Source organism: Quercus lobata, chromosome 1 (assembly GCF_001633185.2).
Source record: "Quercus lobata isolate SW786 chromosome 1, ValleyOak3.0 Primary Assembly, whole genome shotgun sequence".
Taxonomy (NCBI): domain Eukaryota; kingdom Viridiplantae; phylum Streptophyta; class Magnoliopsida; order Fagales; family Fagaceae; genus Quercus; species Quercus lobata.
Genome location: NC_044904.1, coordinates 1,589,721 through 1,611,761, shown reverse-complemented (window position 1 = coordinate 1,611,761; position 22,041 = coordinate 1,589,721). Strand labels below are relative to the sequence as shown.

General features: G+C 32.9%; 2 protein-coding genes and 1 pseudogene across 2 annotated transcripts; 1 reads left to right on the top strand and 2 right to left on the bottom strand.

Annotated features, from left to right (window-relative positions):
* Window positions 1-369: 369 nt before the first annotated feature.
* On the bottom strand, window positions 370-1,976 carry LOC115959281 (serine carboxypeptidase-like 50). Its single transcript, XM_031077663.1, has 2 exons — window positions 1,604-1,976; window positions 370-1,376 (listed from the first exon to the last, which is right to left on the bottom strand). The coding sequence occupies exons 1-2, from the start codon at window positions 1,974-1,976 to the stop codon at window positions 370-372; spliced, it is 1,380 nt and encodes a 459-aa protein (XP_030933523.1).
* Window positions 1,977-5,407: 3,431 nt separating this feature from the next.
* Window positions 5,408-18,290, bottom strand: LOC115993206 (annotated as a pseudogene).
* Window positions 18,291-19,604: 1,314 nt separating this feature from the next.
* On the top strand, window positions 19,605-21,566 carry LOC115980592. The gene is made up of 6 exons (XM_031103061.1): window positions 19,605-19,670; window positions 20,144-20,294; window positions 20,458-20,645; window positions 20,755-20,942; window positions 21,109-21,151; window positions 21,308-21,566. The coding sequence occupies exons 2-6, from the start codon at window positions 20,146-20,148 to the stop codon at window positions 21,436-21,438; spliced, it is 699 nt and encodes a 232-aa protein (XP_030958921.1). The 5' UTR covers window positions 19,605-19,670; window positions 20,144-20,145; the 3' UTR covers window positions 21,439-21,566.
* The last annotated feature ends 475 nt before the right edge of the window (window positions 21,567-22,041 follow it).

The following is a 22,041-nucleotide window of genomic DNA, read 5'->3' as shown; positions in this document are numbered from 1 at the left end:
GTCTAATCAACTGTGAGACAATGAATGCATATAACCACTGCAAGAGATACCTAGTCTCTTTTATTTTATGGGAGAAAGTTACTGATAAGAAGAATGAGGTTGGGGCGGGGGGGGGGGGGGGGGGGGGGGGGTGTTATACAAAGTGGTGGGATTAATAAGTGATACAAATTCGTGCTTGACATCTTACCTTGATCATTACAAGAACTATACAACAAGAAGAAATTGATCAACAAATTTACAGAAATGTAATGACCAATCTTTTTTTTTCATAACCAAATTATGTGACCCAACAATTAATCCCTGTCCAAAATTCACAATAGAACCCAAGAAATTTGTTTATAATTCCTACTTTACAGGAGCAGAAAAATGTTATGACACAACCTCCTTTTCCTCGCGGCTGAACAACGTCCTCTCTAAAATCCAATCTTCCATCATTGCTTGAGAACTAACTGCTTCATCAGTAGGCACAAGATGCCCAGCTCCTAAAACCACAACATGACTCAAATTCCCCCATTTCTGCACATACCCTGCTAGCTCTCCATTCACTCTCCAAACCTTCCTATTTGCCATCAAAAACTGGTTAAGCCCTTCCCACTTGATTGTCTTAACCCAAGCCTCAGTTGAAAGCACACTGTCTCTCAAATCAAAATGGCCTTGATATAATAGTACCTTGCTCTTCTTCACCAAAATTTCTACCATGAACTTCACACTCTTCATGAAATCATCATGCAAAGCAGTTGCCACATCATTGCTGCACAAATCATAAATCTTTGAAGTATTCAATCCCAAAGCCTTCCTCACCTCTTTTTTCCTTAAAAATGCAAAAACCATTTCTGTTTTATAAGGTGCTTTCTTACTAAAATCATGCAAAGTAGCCAACCCTGTCATTCCTTGCAACATTCGCAACACTTCGCTTCTAGCATCTGTTGCTAATCTCCACTTCCTCATTTTGGTCAGTTTAATGGCTTCCCATTGTGCTTTCTCCAACATACTTTTCTGCCTCTCATTGATCAAACCAGAATAGTAAGCATGAGTAGCATGAGTAGCAACCTGTGTAATAGGGTCTGTCAACCCGTTTCCTATAGCAACTCCACCTAAGTTCACTTGCTGTGACACTGGCAAGTTAGCATTTGCTTTCAAGATATAGTACCCAATTGCTGGAATATACTTCCCAGCATAGCTCTCACCAGCAAAATACAATGGACGAGACTTGAACAACAAGGGGTCTAATTCAATAAACGAAGTAATGGCAGCAAAAAGATGCTTGGCAACAGAAAGTTGGTCCCTTGGGATTTCTTTGGGTGTCATGGCTATACTAAACCCAGCTCCAATTGGATTATCGAGGAAAAGAAGTCCAAATTTTCGATTCCAAGAACCTATGAAAATAATGGTCAAATGATTAAATTCATATTTTCTTACTTTTAGAACTAGTACAAATTTATGTATAATATGTAGTTTGAGTTTGAATCTTGTCTCTACCCTACCTCATGTTTAAAAAGTTAAAAATCCGGGGCAATAGTCGAGTGTTAGAACAATGGTTAAATGAAAATTCGCAATTTATTAGTAGCTTAAGCATGTTTTTGGGACAGTCAATAATTTGTACCTGGATTTGGTTCAAGTGCAATGGTTTCAGAGCTGAAAGTCTTACGAGATGTGACACGCCAAGGGCCAAGCTCAAAAAAGTTGCCAACCATGGAGGAGCAGCCAGGGCCACCCTGGAGCCATATAATAAGTGGAGTTTTGGAGAATGGTGAGATGGGGTTCTGAGCTTCATAGAAGGCATAAAAAATAGCAGAAGAGGTGGTTGGATTGACTGAGAGGTAGCCTGTTTTGGTGGGGAGAGCTTCAGTGGGAAAGAGAGGAGTTGGAGTTGGTGATAACAAGGTTGGAATGTGATGGAAGAAGGAGATGAGGACAAGTAAGAAGGATATGAGAAGGAGGAGCTTGAAGAATAACTTGCAGCTTCTTGACTTCATTAGAATAATTAAGCAGTGAGCTTCCATAATATGTCAACAACTCTTTTGTAGTTTCTTTATAGTCATAGATATATAGCATATTAGCGTTGATTTGTACGAGAAATAGAGAGGCAACATTGTAATTCATTGGATAACTAATCCGCTTATTCCAAAGTTCATGTAAACTGAGTTTTATATAAAGAAATATAATATTATATGATGATTGTCATTGAATTATAATTTATAAGATGCAAGACCTGTTCTTTGTATTGGCATTTGGAGTTTGGTTTGATTAATCAAACTTTCCAGCTTTTGTAGACGATTCAACTTAATACAATAATACGCATATGATATAGCACCTATGAAAAAAGATCAAAAGACCACAAATATTTAACAAAGGATGACTGGCATGATCATGAAAGATTCACAATTAAGAAACAGGACTAAGTCTGTTCATACATAAAAATGTGATATTTTGTGTCATTCTTGATCTTCATTGGAAGGTGATTAGGACTTCAACTTTATAAAAGAGCTACCATTTGGTTCTCATGGAAGGATATAAACTAATATTTCAAATTGTGATAGAGTAGTTATTAAATACTATATCTTATTGCTAAGCCTTTGGCACACTAATCAATTTGATTAAGAAAGTACCTACCCAAGCTACCGCAAATAAAAAAATGCCTGGAGTCAACCTTTACAAGTTACAATAGCCATGTCAAGTGTAGACTTGGATCGGATATTCAATGCCATGTTTCTTGTTTCTAAATGGTACTATGGTTTGGATGAGAGAGAGAGTACCAAGTTGGACTTAATATATAATTCTTTTTTTCCCCTAATTATGTGATTTTAAATTATGATACCTGTGATGGGTAAAATGTTTTGGAGAATGAATCACATTTAAAATTCTAACCGAGCAACACTATTAACTAGATCTTAACTTTTAGGATTCAATCCTAGCAAATAAAAACAGACCTGCTTTCTAGATTTCTGATTAATCATGAGAGTTGATAGAAGGTACTCTGAAAATAATGTTAATTTTAAATTTTATTTTTTATTTTTATGCTTTTAGGAAAAATATATTTGGAATTGCAATGATGAACATGTATCTCTTTCTCTAGATTATTATGATAATATATATAGGTTGTTTGGGATGGGGTTGGATACCAGTTGGCCGTGAAGTAGGGAATTCTGACAACAAATCATCAGCTTAAGTTCAAGCTGGGACTACATTTGATCATAAACATAGCTTCGGACCAAGCAGCCTAGGTAGTCATCAAGGGCCTTGGGACCTTTCTTAGGATCCGTTGGGCCTGGGCTTAAAAAAAACCTCATAGTGCACATTAGGCTTGGGCTTTTAGAGGTCCTTGCTAACCTCTAAAATAATCCATTCTATAAAGATTTTCCCAAATCATATTAAACCCAACACAATTCACAATTTAGCAACAATTGAAATAAGATGTTACAAATCTAAAATTTTTTTTAAAAATTTTAGAAGACAATAAAACAAAATGACCTTAAAATGTAAATTACAATTTAATATAGTATTTATATATTTATTTGGACAAAATGTAGCTACAAAATTGACTGTAATCTTAGACTACAACCTTACTTAATATCTTTTTATTGGGGTGAATTTTGACAAATCTACTATTGGATTATATTTTCTTTTTACATCCTCCATACTTGCAAAAATTTTAGAAAATTAAAAATCAATAGCTATGTCATCAATAAATTGTTTTAATTACAAGTTTTTGTAATTTAAAATTATGCATAAAATATAAACTTATAGATCATATAATAAATAATATACGATTGACACAAAATTTGACATATGTATTAAGAGCGTAAAGAATATGCAATACAATGGTTAAATTTTCAGAAAATGTAGTAATATTTATTTTATTGAGTAAGGTTATAATCTTAGGTTACAACCAATTTTGTAATTAAACTTTTATTTTATTTGTTTTTACTTCTCTGCAAAAAATATTTATTTATTTTTGCTGAATATCTATTTATTCAATGATACAAATTCATGCTTGACATCTGTGAGAGTGCCTTTTTCAGGATACTCAAGCCCAAGGATCCTGGGCCTGAATGAAAAGGAAGGATTTGGTGGACCGGGCCTTGATTCACCGCAGCTAACGAGCTGTTTAAGAATCAAGTGAATGCAGAGAATACTCCTGACAATATACAGAAAGACAACAAACAAGGATATCGAGGAGTACCAAAATTAACAACGTAAGTTCAGAAGGAAACAAAGCAGGATTAGCAAAACGATAAAACAAAGAAATAGTGCTGTGAGGATCCTGAGAATTATTAAGCAGTGTTTCATTAATAAGTTATCTGTTTTGATTACAGAAAGCTCACTAGGACGTGATACAAGGTCCAATCAAGCTCAAAAATTGCAGTCTTGAATGGCTATTTCAGCCTTCAAAACTTGCAAAGTTTGATTCTCGTTGAATCCGAGTATGTGTAATAGTGGCCTTTACAGGATATCGGGAAGCAGTATTTGTTCTTCCCTTAGTATTTTTCTTTCTGCATAGATTTTTCTGATGGTTCTACCTAGAGAATTTCTTCTTTTTTGTGTTTCTTTCTTTTTTTTTTTCGCTACCTTCTTCACAACCCGTCCCCTCCTTTTATAATGGAGTTTTTCTGGGTGTCCCGGGTTCCCCTATTTTGTTCTTTTGCAAACAGAGCATGTTCTGTCCCTGTCGCCTCGGTAAGTCCCTTTGCCGTTTTCTCTCATTCTTTCCTTCTCTTGGTTCTGATTCCTTCGAAAGCTTCTGGTTGGCCATCCTCTTTGGGACGTGCTGAGGTATGCCCTTCTCGGCATCCCCATTTCTGGCGCATTCCTCTTTTCCCTTTCTTTCCTATTTGGGCGGAATCCTGTTCTGCCATTTTTTAAAGTCATTCGTTGCCATTCTTCTTCCCTGTCCTGGTTCCCCGAGGCTCTTTTGCTGTCTGTGCCATGAGAGGTCGCTCGCGTTTCTTGTTTTTTTTTCTTTTCCTGTCTTCTTTCTACCGATCTGTCCCAGTCTTCCTTTTTATTTGTGCTTGAAGGGATTTGAGGATCCTTGCTTCTTTATATTTTTCCGTGGTCTCTTTTTGGGATGCTTCTTCCTTTTCTGGGCTTCAGGATCCTCTGGGCCTTCCTTTTATCCCCCATCGGTCATCCGTGCCTATTACTTTGGGCTTAGCCTGAGATTTTTCCTTTTGGGCTTGACTTGTTCTTCTGTTTTGGGCTTATTTCATTATGACCCTTTTTAGACCTCAACAACATCTTACCTTGATCATTACAAGAACTCTATAGCACAACAAGAAGAAATTGATCAACAAATTAACAGAAATCTAATAACCAATCTTTTTTTTTTCATAACCAGATTATGTGACCCAACAATTAATCCCTGTCAAAAATTCACAGTAAAACCAAAGACATTTGTTTACAAATCCTACTTTACAGGAACAGAAAAATGTAATGACACAACCTCTTTTTCCTCATGGCAGAACAACGCCCTCTCTAAAATCCAATCTTCCATCTTTGGTTGAGAACTCACTGCTTGGTCAGTAGGCACAAGATGCCCAGCTCCTAAAGCCACAACATGACTCAAATTCCCCCATTTCTGCACATGCCCAGCTAGCTCTCCATTCACTCTCCAAACTTCCCTCTTTGCCATCAAAAACTGGCTAAGCCCTTCCCACTTGATCGTCTTAACCCAAGCCTCAGTGGAAAGCACACTATCTCTCAAATCAAAATGGCCTTGATATAATAGTACCTTGCTCTTCTTCACCAAAAATTCTACCATGAACTTAACACTCTTCATGAAATCATCATGCAAAGCAGCTGCCACATCATTTCTGCACAAATCATAATTATTGAAACATTCGCAACACTTTGCTTCTAGCATTTGTTGCCAATCTCCACTTCCTCATTTTGGTCAGTTTAATGGCTTCCCGTTGTGCTTTCTCCAACACACTTTTCTGCCTCTCATTGATCAAACCAGAATATTAAGCATTTATAGCATGAGTGGCGACCTGTGTAACAGGGTCAGTCAGCCCGTTTCCTATAGCAACACCACCTAAGTTTACTTGTTGTGACACTGACAAGTTAGCATTTGCTTTCAACGTATAGTACCCAATTGCTGGAACATACTTCCCAGCATAGCTCTCTCCAGCAAAATACAATGGACGAGACTTGAACAACAGGGGTATAATTCAATAAACAAAGTAATGGCAGCAAAAAGATTATGCTAAAAATTATATTTGGAAATATTGCAAGAAAAGAACATTACTGTTTAAATAAAAGCAATATATATAAAACAACATCTGGTATTGAAAAAGTTACGGAAAAGATTAAAAAAAAAAAAAATTTAAGATCGGTCGGGTTGGGTTGGACTTGAGACCGACTTAGACCCGAATTTTAGACCCGAATTTGACCCAAGCATTCATCCAACTTGCCCAAGACCCTTGGCTCGGGTTGAGTCGGTTTTCATTGTTAAATTTGAGTTTGTGATAGGATTTGTGTTTGTGTGTTGTGATTTTGAAAGGGAAAATCATAAATTTGAAATTACCGTATGAGAAATTAGGAAAACATAAAATTGTGTGTGTGTTTTTTTATTTATTTATAAAGATTGGGTCATTGATTGGGCCATGAATTAGGGCTTAAATCTTTAGATTAGGCCCTAAAATGGCATGGTGGGGCAGGGCCTGCAAGGGCCTGACAGGGCAGGTTTGGAGGTTTGAAGAAAGTAAAAACTTGTTTAGTTAACGGGTAGGTGGCGGATCGAGTTTGAGCATAAATAAACCCGCCCCAAACCCAATCTGTTGCCATTCTTAGTCCAAATTGGCTTTTCTTTGTTTGATTTTCTAAGATTATTGTTGGGCTTCTATAGTTTTTTTTTTTTTTCTTTCCAGATTTTAGAGCAAGAAAATTAATTTGTTGTTGTTGGGCCTTTTGTCTTTGTTTAAGGGACCAAGTTTAATTTGGTTGAGCTTAAATAAAATTTAGGGTGTTCAAATTTGTTAAGGTGGTAAAGAAAAAAAAATTAATTAATTAATGTGGTCAAAACAAAATAATCATAAAAAATATTATACATAATTTTTTTTTTCAAGTTAGGGTCGAACACGCTGCCTTCCATATACAACCACCCCTGATCACAATCACCATTCACCACAAATTATTTTATTCTTATTCCACACATGTTATTACATTCTTATCCCCCAGAGAGAGAGAGAGCTACTATAAGTTTACAAACATATAATGTTAACAGAGAAAATAGCAGCGTTCGTGAAAAGCCACTATAAGTTCTATAAATGTCACTATAGGACCCTTTGGGCTATAGTGGCATTTTCTATTATGGCATTTATGAATGACACTATTGTACTGTGACTATAGGTCTATACTAGCGTTTTATAGAAAAAACGTCACTATAGGGTATAGACTTATAGTTTTATCTCCTCACTTTGATTAAAATCTGACCAAATTGAGAACAACCTTTAATTGAAACCCTTAATTAAATATTTGAGAAATTAATTTAATGGATTTATTTTTTGAGAAACTGTCAACCTACATAATAGATTGAAATTTGAAAATACAAAATCCCTTATTTAAAAAAAAAAAAAAAAACTGGAAAATTACAAAAAAAATATAAAAAGGGCCACTATAGGTCCTTTCTTAAATTTAATTTTTTTTTAGTTAGGCTATCTTTTTTTTAAAGGATCTATAGTGGCGTTCAATGGGACAAAATTGCCTTATGCCATTTTCGCCCAAATCATATAGCCTTATGCCCCCTTTCCCAAACTAATTAGGGAAATGCCCTTCTTTTGAAACTTGACTTTCTCAAAATTGAGTTAAACCCTATAGTGACGTTTTTAAGGACCTATAGTGGCGTTTTATAACTCGAGCTCCATGAAATTGAGTTACAAAACGTCAGTATAGGTCCTTAAAATGTCATTATAGGTCCTTAAAAATATCACCATAGGGCTCTAGAATTTTTTTTTTAACTCGATTTTGAGAAAATCGAGTTATAAAAAAGGGGCATTTCCCTAATTAGTTTGGAAAATGGGGCATAAGGCTATATAATTTGGTTGAAAAGGGCATAAGGCCATTTTGTCCGCGTTTAATGCCATGAATGCCACTATAGGCTCTTGTAAGGCCCAGGATCTATAATGGCATTCATGAACGCCAATATAAGTCCTTTTTAAATTTTAATTTTTTTTTGGTTGGCTTTTTATTAAAGGATCTATAGTTGGCGTTTTTGAATGCCACTAGAGGTCCTATTTTAATTTTAAAAAAAAAATTTGGTTGGTTTTTTTTTAAATGATCTATAGTGGTGTTCATAATAGGCCCATGAAGACCTAGGACCTATAGTGGCATTCATGAACACCACTATAATCCTTTGTAAGACCTGGAACTTATCGTATAGGGTCATTTTTGTAGTATAGGGCCTATACTACAAAAATGCCACTAAAAAATCATCACTATAGGCAACTTTTTTTTTTGTAGTATAGGGTACTTATAGTGGCATTTCTTATGAATGCCACTACAAAAAGACCACTATAGGCAGGTTTTTTTTTTTTTTTTTGTAGTTACTGTATGATGCTCTTTTTTCCAAACTAAATGTGTGACAAACAAGTCACCTCCCTAACGATTTTTTATCCACAGTCAATTTTACCGAGAAGGATTGCACAGAGTTCACGGGACTAAATAATAGTTGATGTGGTTCTATCTCAATGTCAATTCCTGCCGTTTTGTCTTTAATTTCGGCTATGTAGTTGTCGAAAGTGCCCAAAGTCCTAACACATGTGAGGTCACGAGGAATGCTACAATTATATATTTTAAACTTTTTTGGGACCTCAACCATGATTGATGGGTAATTTAATTCATATGGTTTGATTTTTCCTCGGAGAGTGCCATTATTGTCGTACATCGTAGTAAGCCTTGTTTGAACACCTTGTTGACGCAAAAATTTTGAATGATCATCTACACTACAATTAAAAACTAAGCCAGGATTCATGGCCTGTTCAAAGTTCAAAAATACTACTCTTTCGCCAAAAATTGAGATTTGCTGTGGAAGAATATTAATAGCTGAAGATGGCAAAGTAGTTAGAAAATTTGAATTTTCAAAAGATTACAGTAGGAAAAAAACACTAATAATCTATAAAAGTGAATGATAAAGTGAGAATATTGGGGGAAAATAAATAAAAGAAATAAAGAAAGAATAAGTATTTGTTTCACTAAGTGGAAAGCATAAATCATATAAGTAGACACAATTTAACAATCAAATTATGGATCTACTAATAATATTTTGGAGTTTATGTATATTATTGAAGATAAAATTATTGGATTAATTAGGATGAATTTTAACTTTCAATCTTAAGCATATAAAGCAAAAGGTTTATATACGGATCAAATTATTTGAGATATTGATGTTGTTATGCACCTAAATAAAGTAAGAAAACTTACAATTACCTCATATTGTAAATCATCTATTGACAAAGAAGTTATAAAATGTCTCTTTGATAAAGAGTCACCAACTGTCAATATTCATGGTGTAGTATTTTTTACTGTTTCCTCCGAAGGACCAAAATTCCCAACAACAGCTACGGTTAGTATATTGGACTCCACAGCCAAAAATGATCCAACCACAATATCATTGAAACTATTATATGATTTTGTAAAATTAAATGCAATTGAAACTATAGGCCCATGCAGACCCAGGACCTATAGTGGCATTCATGAACACCACAATAGTTCCTTGTAAGACCCAGGATTTATAGTGGCATTCAGGACTTATAGTGGCGTTCATGAACGCCACTATAGGTCCTATTTTAATTTTAACTAGTCGCAAACCCGTGCGATGCACGGGATAATTTTAAATCAAATGTTAACACATTCAAATTTAAACATCTCTCTAATTTCAATTATTGAAAGCTAAATTGACTCTAATATAAGATGAAACATGTAATATTATGAAGTAATATTAAAAATGAGATAAATACAAATATTATGAATTAATATATTACAATAATCATAATGTGCTCTTACATTTGGTTTAATAAGTATTACAAAAGAACATCGCACGAGAATGTTACTAATTTTTTTAATTTGCTCATAAGTCCCAATACCATGTATTTTTGCTATGACTGTTTTTATTTTTTAACTCATTTATTTCATGACTTCCACTAAATATTCAATGTATTCATTATATTTAAAAAAACGTTGAAGTAAAGCTGTATTCTCAAATTACTAAATAAAAGAGTTTAATTCTTCTTTGTTTCAATTTAAAACCAAATTGTGCATAAAAGCAAAAAAATTTCCTTTGTTCCAATATGTCTTTAGTACCAAAATCACAAATCCATTAAAACCAAATTGTGCATAGAAAATCTTAAAGATTGAAAGACAACTTTAAAATGTTTTTTGTATCTTCTTCCTTTGTTGCTTTGTAGTAGTCCCTAAATATGCCCTTTTGTTTTCCTTGAGTACATATGTTGGTGTGAGTTGCACATTGCTTTGAACATCAAGTTTTTGAAATTTTGTACAATCACCATCTTCTTTAGTTGATAAGTTGTTGCTACATTCATTTGAAGTATCATTGATGTAAGCCTGGCAATAGAACAGGTTGAGGAATGTATTACAACATATACATCTTAAATATCATAGTTGTAATTTTGCTAAATTAAAGAATACGTACTTTTGTCATTTTATCAAGTTGAATTGCTTTGTCAGTTTCTTTAAAAGAGTCAAAAAGTTTCTTGACAGTGTAGAATTCTCATCCATACTTGAGATTATAGTCATTTAGTTGTATTTTTCTTCTTAATTGAAGAAAAATATAGCATTCACATACTAACTTCAGAATTAAAAAATATATATAAAAAAAAACACCATAAAAACATGATTATTTGAAAAAATACAAATTGTACATAGAAGTAATTAAAACAATGGAAATCTTGAGATGAAACAATTAAACCAAACATAAAACCAAGTTTGAGATAACCAAGAAACTTAAATATGCAATCATATTCCAATTTCAAATTCTTTCTACAAACATATTACCAATAAATATGCAATAAACAATACAGAATAAAGGAAAGACGGGTAAATACTTGACTTTCCTCATTTTGTAGTTGTATTACCAAATAAGCCAGATATCAAAATGCTAAATCCCTACCTGCAAAACAGTTCAAATCCAATTTTCAGCCAAGAAACATTAATAGAAGAGAAATAGTGCTGTGCAGAAAGTTTGAAACAATGCAGAGTAGTGCAGATTTTAATGAAATAGTGCAGTGTAGTGCAAATTTTCCTTTTTTAATCTCCTTCATATCATCAAACAATTTGATTGTGAGAGCCAACAGCTTACCCTCATAAAAAAAAAAAAAATGAGAACTTTTCCTATATATGTTATTTTCTTCAAGAATTAAATAGATTAGCATAAAAATTTCAATGATTCTATCCAATGAAAAAACAATCACCTGCATCACCATAGTTGCTGTTGTTAGCTAACTTTAACTCATTTTTTCCATAGTGGCCAGTAATTTATAGAGGCAAAGGAACCCAGATATTAAAAGCAAAAGCCTAAACTAAATCCTCTAATTGATTTAAGAATTCCATTTTGTTTTATGCAGTTACTTTCAGTTATAGTCTTGCAACCTTGCAAGTATTTGAATGTATCTTATCTAATAATGTATCTTATCTAATCAACGTGTCAGCTGCATCATACCTTACATGTCCATACGTTCATGTGTTTGAAGACAAAAATAATGTTGTTGAGCAATACAATATTCAAATTTGAAAAACTAAACAACACTGAAAAACTAACCTTAACGTACTCCACACCAATTTCGCTAAGATTATTAGGAATGTTGTCTGATGAAAGCAAGTTGATAACTCCACCTCACTCAATTTCCACTAAACAAATTCAAACAAATAGCTTAGTTTCCACAAAAAAAAAAAAAAAAAAAAAAAAATGTCAAATTGATTATCACCATTTTAATATCTATTTAAGATATTGAAGATGTAACTCATTTCAAAAAATATTATCATCAAAACACACTACTAAATTTAGTTACAAAGTTCCAAACCTAAGACTTATCTAAGTGTGTGCATAAACTCAATTATAGATACAAAAGAAACACAGCTAAAATAACACATATTAAAATAATAAGCCAACAGTAAACTGTTGAAGTTACAGAACCAATAACTGTCATATAAACAGCTGAATAAATCCCTCTAGAATTACAAAATAGCTGACTTCACCATCTGTTGCAAATGCAATTCACAGAGTTCCATCTTTGGGATAGCCCAATGATGGAGATCAAGGCACTGCTTCGAAGGATCTTGTTCAAATACCAATTGGGCCGGTTACAAGAGCACAAGCAAAGAAGTTGAAGGATGTACTTAACGGACTCATCCAAGAGTTATGGGCTCAAGCAAATTCGTGGAGGCCCATTGAGCATGATCCACGTAGGCAACAAAAAATCATCACCTTGATTCGAAGGATCTTGTTCAAATACCAATTGGGCCGGTTACAAGAGCACAAGCAAAGAAGTTGAAGGATGTACTCAACGGACTCATCCAAGAGTTATGGGCTCAAGCAAATTCGTGGAGGCCCATTGAGCATGATCCACGTGGGCAACAAAAAATCATCACCTTGATTCAAGTTCTAGAAGGATCCGGTCAAGGCTAAGAATTGGCATGAAATATTTTGGGTCTATGTAAAAAATGTTATTATAGGTTTAGGTGATTTATTTCCTTGTTTTTAGGTGCATTTAATGTTTTTTAGGTCAAACTTTATTCCTAATATGGTTAGGTATCAATTAGGAGTTATTTTAGAATATATTTTCTTATCTGTCAAGTTTTAAGGAGCCCTTAAATAGTCATCTAAGTCTGTAAACGTTTTTGAGAGATTATTGATAAAACTTGTGAGGTTTATTCTCTTTGGTTCTTTGAAGAACTACTTGAACTTATCGGGAATTCCCGTGGCATTCATCTCGACTTATCAAACGGAGTTTCCACCACCGTTTGTGGCGTCTTCCTTATACCGAGGTTCTTGTTTGTCATAAACAACGGGTCGAGGTCTCCCATTTGAATCTGTCCATAGAACGATCTTGGGTTCCCTTTCATTGTTGGGTCTCGTTATTCTTGACGGGGTTCACATCACCCAAGACAACAAAGCCCCACATTCTAATACTGGTTATAACGTATCATACCACTTAATTCCAAGATACATCTTTCAATTTATGATACAAAAAAGAAAATAAAGCTCAATACATAAAATTTTATCAATATATACTCAAAAACATTTTGCAAAAAATAGTAAATTGATCCAAAACCACCTACTCAAATCAATAATGCATTCACAAAAGAAAATTCCCAAGTATATGTATAATGGTGTTCTTGTTAAGGAGTGAAAAGAAGTGGAGCAACTATTATGACAAAGAATTCCATTAGTGTAATCATATTGATGAAAGTGGCAAAACACAAAATGCTTTAGAAAATACCAGGTATTGACACATAGGTGGCTAAGAAAGTGAGTCCACTTAGAAGCACTCTGCTTCATGGAATGAGATATTCTCCAATTACTAATTCTCATGGCCCTTCATACCACCCATGGAACAATGAATTTTAGACTCGAATTGGAAACATCAGAAGAAGTAAAGGGAAATCCATAAAGCTGGATTGTTGAGGTCATCTATAAATATAAATATATAAATATATAGATATATATATATATATATATATATTTCCCATTGAGAGTGAAAGAAGACCAGCTATTTCAAGCATAACCTAATCTTTAAAACCTCAATAGTTCTTTTCATTGAAGTGAACTAATTCAAAGTAAATTAATTTGAAGTAAACAAAAGCAGATCAGATCCTAAGTTATAATTCTAACATCAAATTGATTGAAAGCAAGCATAAATGCAGACTAACCATAGACTACCACTAAACAAATTCAAACCCATAGCTCAGTTTCCACAGCAAAAAAAAAAAAAAAAAAAAAAATCAAATTGATTATTGTCAAAACACAGTACTAAACTCAGTTATAGAGTTCCAAACCCAAACTCAATCAATTACAGATACAAAGAGAAATACAACTAAAACTACAATTTAATCAACTCTAGAATACAAAATAGAAATCAATGAAGCTGGGGTAAAAAATCTCAAAAAGGCTACGAAAAAAAAGCTAAACTAAAAGCTAAGAAATCTAAACTAAACGAATACCATATCTTTAACCCTGATTCGAATGGAGGAAAAGAATGAGGAGAAAGGCAAAAGAATAAACCTAGAAATTCAACAGCCGCAAAAAAAAAAAAAAAAAAATCAAATTGAAAGAACACTGCAAAAACTTATATAACTATACTAAAATTTGAGTTTCATGATTTCTTTAAATGTAAAATAGTTAGAAATTAGATGTATATAGATTATCACAGAGGCAAACGAATACCATACCTTTAACCCTGATTCGAATTAAGGAAAAGAATGAAGATAATAGCAAATAAGAATAAACCTAGAAATTGAATAGCCGTGAAAAAAAAAAGAAAAAAAAAAGACTAATAAGAATCAACTATTTATAAGACAATAGTTATAGAGTCCTAATAGCTATAGAGTTCGGATTCAAAAAAAAAAAAAAAATTATAGAGTTCTAATTAAATTTGTTTAGTAGTTACCTTTAGGCCGGTTTCGACAGGCTGGATTGGGTGTATTGCCGACCGACATAGTTGATGGGCCATGGGTTGGATGAGACCCACGGCAAATGGGGCGCCGTTTCTGGGTTGTACAGGTTGGATGTAGGTGGTGGGTGGTTTGAGGAAGGAGATTGATTGGCGGCAGGGAAGATATGGCAGACCATGTTGGTGGGTTTCTGATTTCGAAGATCAAAGCCAAATCCGAATCCAAAAAGTTTGAAGGAGATGGTCAGATCTAAGATTTGGTGCTTTTTTTTTTTTTTTTTTTTTAATGTTGTGTTGATGTGGAAAATTGTGGGAGTTTCAAAGGCTTCGGTTATATATATATATATATATATAGATTATTTTTTGGTTGGGCTTTTTTTTTTTCCTTTTCTTTTTTTTTTGGACCTATAATAGCGTTTATAAAATGCTCTATAGTGGCGTTTATAAAATGCTGCTATAGACATTGTTTTAAAACGCCACTATAAAACCCTTAGAATGCGGCTATAGACAAGCTTATAGTAGTGTTTTTAGAAAACACCACTATAGGGCACCTTTTATAGGGCCTATACTACAAAAACACCACTATAGGTAGCTTTTTTTGTAGTATAGGGCACCTTTTTGTAGTATAGGGCCTATACTACAAAAACGCCACTAAAAATCATCACTATAATATAGGGTACCTATAGTGATGATTTTTTTGTAGTATAGGGTACCTATAGTGGTGTTTCTTATTAATGCCACTAAAAAAAAGACCACTATAGGCAGTTTTTTTTTTTTTTTTTTTTGTTAGTAGTGGTTATTGTATGATGCTACAATTATATATTTTAAACTTTTTTGGGATCTCAACCATGATTGATGGGTAATTTAATTCATATGGTTTGATTTTCCCTGGGAGAGTGCCATTATAGTCATACATCGTAGTAAGTTTCGTTTTAACACCTTGTCGACGTAAAAATTTTGAATGATCATCTACGCTACATTAGGGTTAGGGTTGTCAATCCTTTTACTTATACCAATTGTTGCCTTGATTGTTTTCTCATTATCGCAAATTTCACTGTAAAAACAAAATAAAATAAATTTAAGCTTAATTTATTTTGTAGTACGATCAATTTAAAAGTATGATCAATTTTTAATTTAAAGATTAGTATACCTTAAGCAATCACCAATATCTTTGGCTACTTTATGAGTGAGATAAACTGATGACACTTCTTCAAGAGGTTCAGCGAATGGTGGATGGTCCTCATATCAATATAATCTACATGCTACGCCTTTAATTTCTGCCAAATCTTTCTCTTTTAGATTATCACATAACACAATTTTTCCTTTCAGTTGTTCTTCCAATTGTTTTGTAGAGCTGCACAAATAATTTAGTCATCAATTATTGTTGATTACATTATATGTAATTATGAGGAATTCAAAATTTTGAATATGTAAGTACCTTTCATTGTGGGGAAAAACTACTAAAGGAAGATCTTTAATGTCCTTGGAGATGATAGAAGACCCCTACATGCAAAACATTCATTAGGAACCAAATCTGTTTAATCTATAAAAGTGAATGATAAAGTGAGAATATTGGGGGGAAAATCAATAAAAGAAGCAAAGAAATAATCAATATTCGTTTCACTAAGTGGAAAGCATAAATCATAGAAGTAGACACAATTTAACAATCAGATCATGGATCTACTAATAATATTTTCGAGTTTATGTATATTATTGAAGATAAAATTATTGGATTAATTAGGATGAATTTGAACATTCAATCTTAAGCATATAAAGCAAAAGGAAACAAATATATTTTATATACGGATCAAATTATTTGAGATATTGATGTTGTTATGCACCTAAATAAAGTAAGAAAACTTTCAATTACCTCATATTGTAAATCATCTATTGACAAAGAAGTTATAAAATGGCTCTTTGATAAAGAGCTACCAACTGTCAATATTCATGGTGCAGTATTTTTACTGTTTCCTCCGAATGACCAAAATTCCCAGTAGTAGCTACCGTTAGTATATTGGACTCCATAACCAAAAATGATTCAACCACAATATCATTGAAACCATTATATGATTTTGTAAAATTAAATGCAATTGAAACTATAGGCCCATGCAGACCCAGGACCTATAGTGGCATTCATGAACACCACTATAGTTTCTTGTAAGACTCAGAACTTATAGTGGCATTCAGGACTTACAGTGGCGTTCATGAACTCCACTATAGGTCCTATTTTAATTTTAATTATTTTTTGGTTGGTTTTTTTTTTTCCCAAAAGGACCTATATAAGTGTTTATAAATGCCACTATAGGTCCTCAAAAAAAATTATTATTATTATTATTATCATTTTGGACCTACAGTGGCGTTTATAAAATGCTGCAATAGACACTATTTTAAAACGCCACTATAGAGCCATTAGAACATGGCTATAGATAAGCTTATAGCATTGTTTTTAGAAAATACCACTATAGGATACCTTTTTGTAGTATAGGGCCTATACTCCAAAAACGCCACTATAGGCGGCTTTTTTTTTTTTGGTAGTATAGGGCACCTTTTTGTAGTATAGGGCCTATACTACAAAAACGCCACCATAGGCGGGTTTTTTTTTTTTTTTTTTTGGGTAGTATAGGGTACTTATAGTGGTGTTTTTTATGAATGCCACTAAAAAAGCCACTGCCATTAAAAAAAGCCACTATAGGCAGCTTTTTTTAGTGGTTACTTTATGATACTCCTTTTTCCAAACTAAATGTTTGACAAACAAGTCACCTCCATAACGTTTTCTATCCACAGTCAATTTTACCAAGAAGGATTGCACAAAATTCTCAAGACTGAAGAGTAGTTGATGTGGTTTTATTTCGATATCGATTCCCGCTGTTTTGTCTTTAATTTTGGTTGTATAGTTGCCGAAAGATCTCAAAAGTCCTAACACGTGAGCTCACGGGTAATGTTACAATTATATATTTTAAACTTTTTTGGGATTTCAACCATGATTGATGGGTAATTCAATTCATATGATTTGATTTTACCTAGAAGAGCGCCCTTATAGTCGTACATTGCAGTAAGCTTCATTTTAACACCTTGTCAATGCAAAAATTTTGCATGATCATCTAGACTACAAATAAAAACTAAGCCAAAATCCATGGCCTATTCAGAGTTCAAAAATCTTGCTCCTTTGCCAAAAATTGAGATTTGTTGTGGTAGAATATTAATAGCTAAAAATGGCAAAGTAGTTAGAAAATTTGAATTTTCAAGAGATTAAGGTAGGAAAAAAAACTAATAAATTCCTTCACCAGTGGTTGTTAAAGCAGATAGCATCCAAGTTGGTGAAAAATTTGGTTCATTCTCAAATTTCCTTTTAATTAGTGTTGCTTTTGCTGCTACAAGTGGGCAAGCAAAAGAAGTTCCATCTACGATGCAGTATTGATCTTTTTTTTCTTTTTTTCTTTTTTTTGAGAAAAATGTAAGACATTTTTATTAAATAAAATCAATTTGGAATACGTCTTCCAAATCAGAAGGTAGTTCTTCTACCCAAACATCATAATCTGCAGATGAAACTGCTTTTCTGGCGAGGGCATGAGCTAACTTATTCCCTCCTCGTCGCACATGTTGAAACTGACAATACTGAAGCCTGCGACCTTGTCTGTGTGTCTCCTCAATCACACTCCCATACATTGTTTTACAACAATCAGAAGCATTCAAAGCCATAACAACCTAGAAACAATCACCTTTAATCACAACCTTGGATAAGCTCAGTTCCTATGCAAGTACCATTGCTCTACAAGTTGCCATTGCTTTAGCCATCTCCACCGACTAAGAGAGGTGTATATGCTAGGACAATGCAGCAATTAATTCATGATGAATGTTAGGTACACAAAATGAAAGATTATTATCATTTTAAAAAGGAAAATGTAATATAAATTAATAAGAATCTTTTTAAATTAAATTACCTTAAAAATTTCTTTAGCATTTACAATGGTGTTGCTAAAAAATTGAATTTTTAGTACCTCAAAAAGCTACTTTATCAATTTTACCACATCACTTTATAATACACCTAATATTAAATGTTCTATTTTTTTTTATCACCTCATTTAAAATACTATAAAAAAAAAAAAACTCATTAAAATAATAAGGAAGAGAGAGAATTTAAGTTTTTTAATTTAAGGAAGAGATATAATCTTAATAAAATATTGTATTTTATTTTTAATAACTTGCTACAGTCAATTGGTAGTTATACCAATTTACTGTAGTTGCAAAAAATTTAGCGTAAGCTTCTCCAATAACACATGATTTTTTTTTGTTTTTTGGTAGTAAAATAGTTTTTTTTGCTAAAATACAATCACCATTGTGAATATTTTTATTATTTTTGTTAAGTTTTTGGGTTGGATAGTTTTTTTTTTTTTTTTTTTTTTTTTTTTGAGGGGATTGGGTTGGATAGTTGCTATTTGAGTTAGGCTAGCTAGATTGTTTAGGGAGAAAGAAGGCCTAACTACAAAAATGAAATAAAAAATAACTAATAAAAAAATTTTGGAAGCCCCCACTTGGTCCGTCCCTGGTTCTAAATTTTGAGTAAATGTTGAATATATTAATAGGTTGGATGAAATAAAATAATTTTGAGTAAATGTTGAATATATTAATAGGTTGGGTGAATTTTTTATTCCAACTTATTGTTTTGCTAATGAACCGTAGGTGATCAGGCCAAGAGTCACCAAATCAAATTAGTGACTGTTCATTAGAAAAAAATAAATAAATATATATATATATATATTGAAGGTTAGAGAGTCTGTCAGAGCAATATTTTGTGGTTTCCTGTCTAAATTTTGGGTTTAAAGAAGCAGTTGGTGATATGTATCCGAATTGCACAAGGAATATTAATAATTATAGCTTTCATAAAAAAAAAAAAAAAAAAGAATGGGCTTTATTTATTTATTTATTTTTATCGTAGTAGGCCCACTTGAATACTATAAATATAAATTGGGGTCTCTCTCTCATTGTCAGTGCTTTTAGAAACCCTAGCCACTCGCTGCTCTCTCCTTCCCTTCTTCGCCTACACTGGTAATTCATGCATCTCTTGGATTTAGTCTAAGAATATTATTAGTTAGTAATTGAAAGTATTCTGGTTCACTGTTATAAAATTTTGTATTCTGCGGGGTTTGGGTTTTAAAATTTGTTGATTTTGTTTGGTCTATTAGGGTTTGTGTTTGTGTCTTTTCGGTTTTAGGTTTTTATAACCTCGTAAATTTGTTTAATATCCTCTGCAACTTAGCAAAATTAATCGATTTATTTTTTCAGATTGCCTTCTGTTTGGCTTCTGTAAATTTGATGGTTTATTGTTTTGGTTTACTTAGATTTTCGATCCATGTCGTATTAGGTTTTGTTGATGGTTTCAAAGTTAGATGATCAAATACTTTACACTTTTGTAATTAATTATTGGCACGTTTGTTTTTATTTTAATTTTGTGATAACTACTTAAAAAAAGGCAAACCCGACCCTTAATATTGTTGATGTTTTTATGATATACAAGGCAGTAATGGAATCGGTCGCAGAACCAATGGAGTTGGTAACAGAACCAATGGAATCAGTCACAGAACCAATGAAGTTGGTCACCGAACCAATGAAGTCGGTCACAGAACCAATGGAGTCGGTCACAGAACCAGCAGAGGCCGTTTCAAAGTCCATGTAATTGCTAATCCTTATTTCTTAATAATTAATTAAATGCAGTTGTTCTTCTTCTGAAATAAATCATGAATGAAAATTGTTTTTCTTATTCTTAATAAGAGATTTTAACCCTTTATTTTGTTCATATCTTAAATTATTATATTTATTTACTTGTTGTTTAAAGATGCAAGTTGAGCATGCAAGAATCATCTTCATCAGAAGAAGAACAATCATCATCCGAAGAAGAAGAATCATCATCAGAAGAAGAAGAATCATCATCGGAAGAAGAAGAATCAAAAAAAGAATCAGTCGAAGAAGAATCATCAGAATCAGGAGAAGAATCTTGTGAACTTCCTTTATGGAAAAGGATAGGTATGGCAGAAGAAGTTTGAGCCAACTGAACTTTAAATGATTTCTGTCCTTCTATTCTATTCCGTTTCATCCTTTATTTAATTATTATATTATAATATATTTTTTGCAGGATCTGTCGTTAAGTTTCAGCTCTGTTATCCTGACTGGATGAACAGTTACGTTCTGAAGAAAAGACTCCTAATTAGAGGGAGTGGGCTTGATGTTAAACAGGTTGAACGTGACTATGCCCAACTGGAGCCGCCACCCAAGTTGGATATGGACACTGTTCTTGGTTTTAAATATTATTACCGCCGCCCGGTACTATTCTTTTTACTTTGCCTTTGTTAATAATAATAATAATCTATAGTTGAGCCTATTGTCATGAGTCTGTTTGTTAATGTATTGTTATGTTTATCTTGCAAAAGTCTTTTTAAGATTGCACCGCTCTAATATAATGAAATCTGACTCTCTCTTGTTGCCCCAGGAAAAGGGCTATAAGTTCATATGGGATAGAATACATTGGATGGGTATGGCCTTTAAGATTAATTTGTGGTTTTCTTCACTTTTTAAGCTTTCTTATCTTAACTTCCAACTTGGCTAATTATTTTTGTTACTTTTGTTCCATTGTGTTTTTGGGAGTATATAATCTCACTATGAATGATGGTGATTGAACTCTTTTGTAGGTTGCAATGTACATAGTGATCGTCATGCTTTAAATATGCCCGTTATTCACAGGGATCTCAGTGACTATGTCACCCCCAATTGGAAATTAGCAGATGGATGCAAAAAAATGCGATTTCGTATCCCATGCTAGTTTTAATGTGGACATTGAGTGGAAGATCATTATTGTAGTTGATATTCTCTTGCACTACCCCATATCAGCATTTTAAGGTTTTATTTTATTTTATTTTCCTTCAATGTGAAGTTACCCCTATATTAGCATTTTAAGGTTTTTATTTTATTTTATTTTGCTATAGATGCTATATAGCCTTTTTTATTCATTTTTTTGGTGAACTTAATTTAAGTAACCAAAAATATGGGTTTACTCGCTAAAATTTGGATACAAATTCTATTTTAGTCCATGAAATTTATCACAAAAGAAACTAACTCCACAAACAAAGATTCACTAGTTTTGCAGCCTCCAATTGCAATGTGACATCAGATTTTTACACATGACACACAATCATACCCTCATAAATATTTGATGTAGAAAAATTCAAACTCAAATTTAAGGGTCAATCTGTCAAAAAAAATTTCGTCTATTTTAGTATAATAATATACTTTTGTGTATGGATTTATAAATTTTTGGATTTAGATTTAAAATGAGTTTGAAGAACTTGATGATTTGTATAGATTTGCTAAGTATGTTGTTGGATTCAAAAGAAGATGGTGGATTCAAGAGAGGATAGAGGAATTT

Excerpts from the sequence above, each read along its gene's own strand:
- LOC115959281 (XM_031077663.1), bottom strand. The coding sequence starts at position 1,976 with ATGAAGTCAAGAAGCTGCAAGTTATTCTTCAAGCTCCTCCTTCTCATA. Across the intron at positions 1,377-1,603 it reads TGCACTTGAACCAAATCCAG|GTTCTTGGAATCGAAAATTT; the intron begins GTACAAATTATT and ends TTATTTTCATAG.
- LOC115980592 (XM_031103061.1), top strand. The coding sequence starts at position 20,146 with ATGGAATCGGTCGCAGAACCAATGGAGTTGGTAACAGAACCAATGGAA. Across the intron at positions 20,295-20,457 it reads GAGGCCGTTTCAAAGTCCAT|ATGCAAGTTGAGCATGCAAG; the intron begins GTAATTGCTAAT and ends TGTTGTTTAAAG. Across the intron at positions 20,943-21,108 it reads AATATTATTACCGCCGCCCG|GAAAAGGGCTATAAGTTCAT; the intron begins GTACTATTCTTT and ends TTGTTGCCCCAG.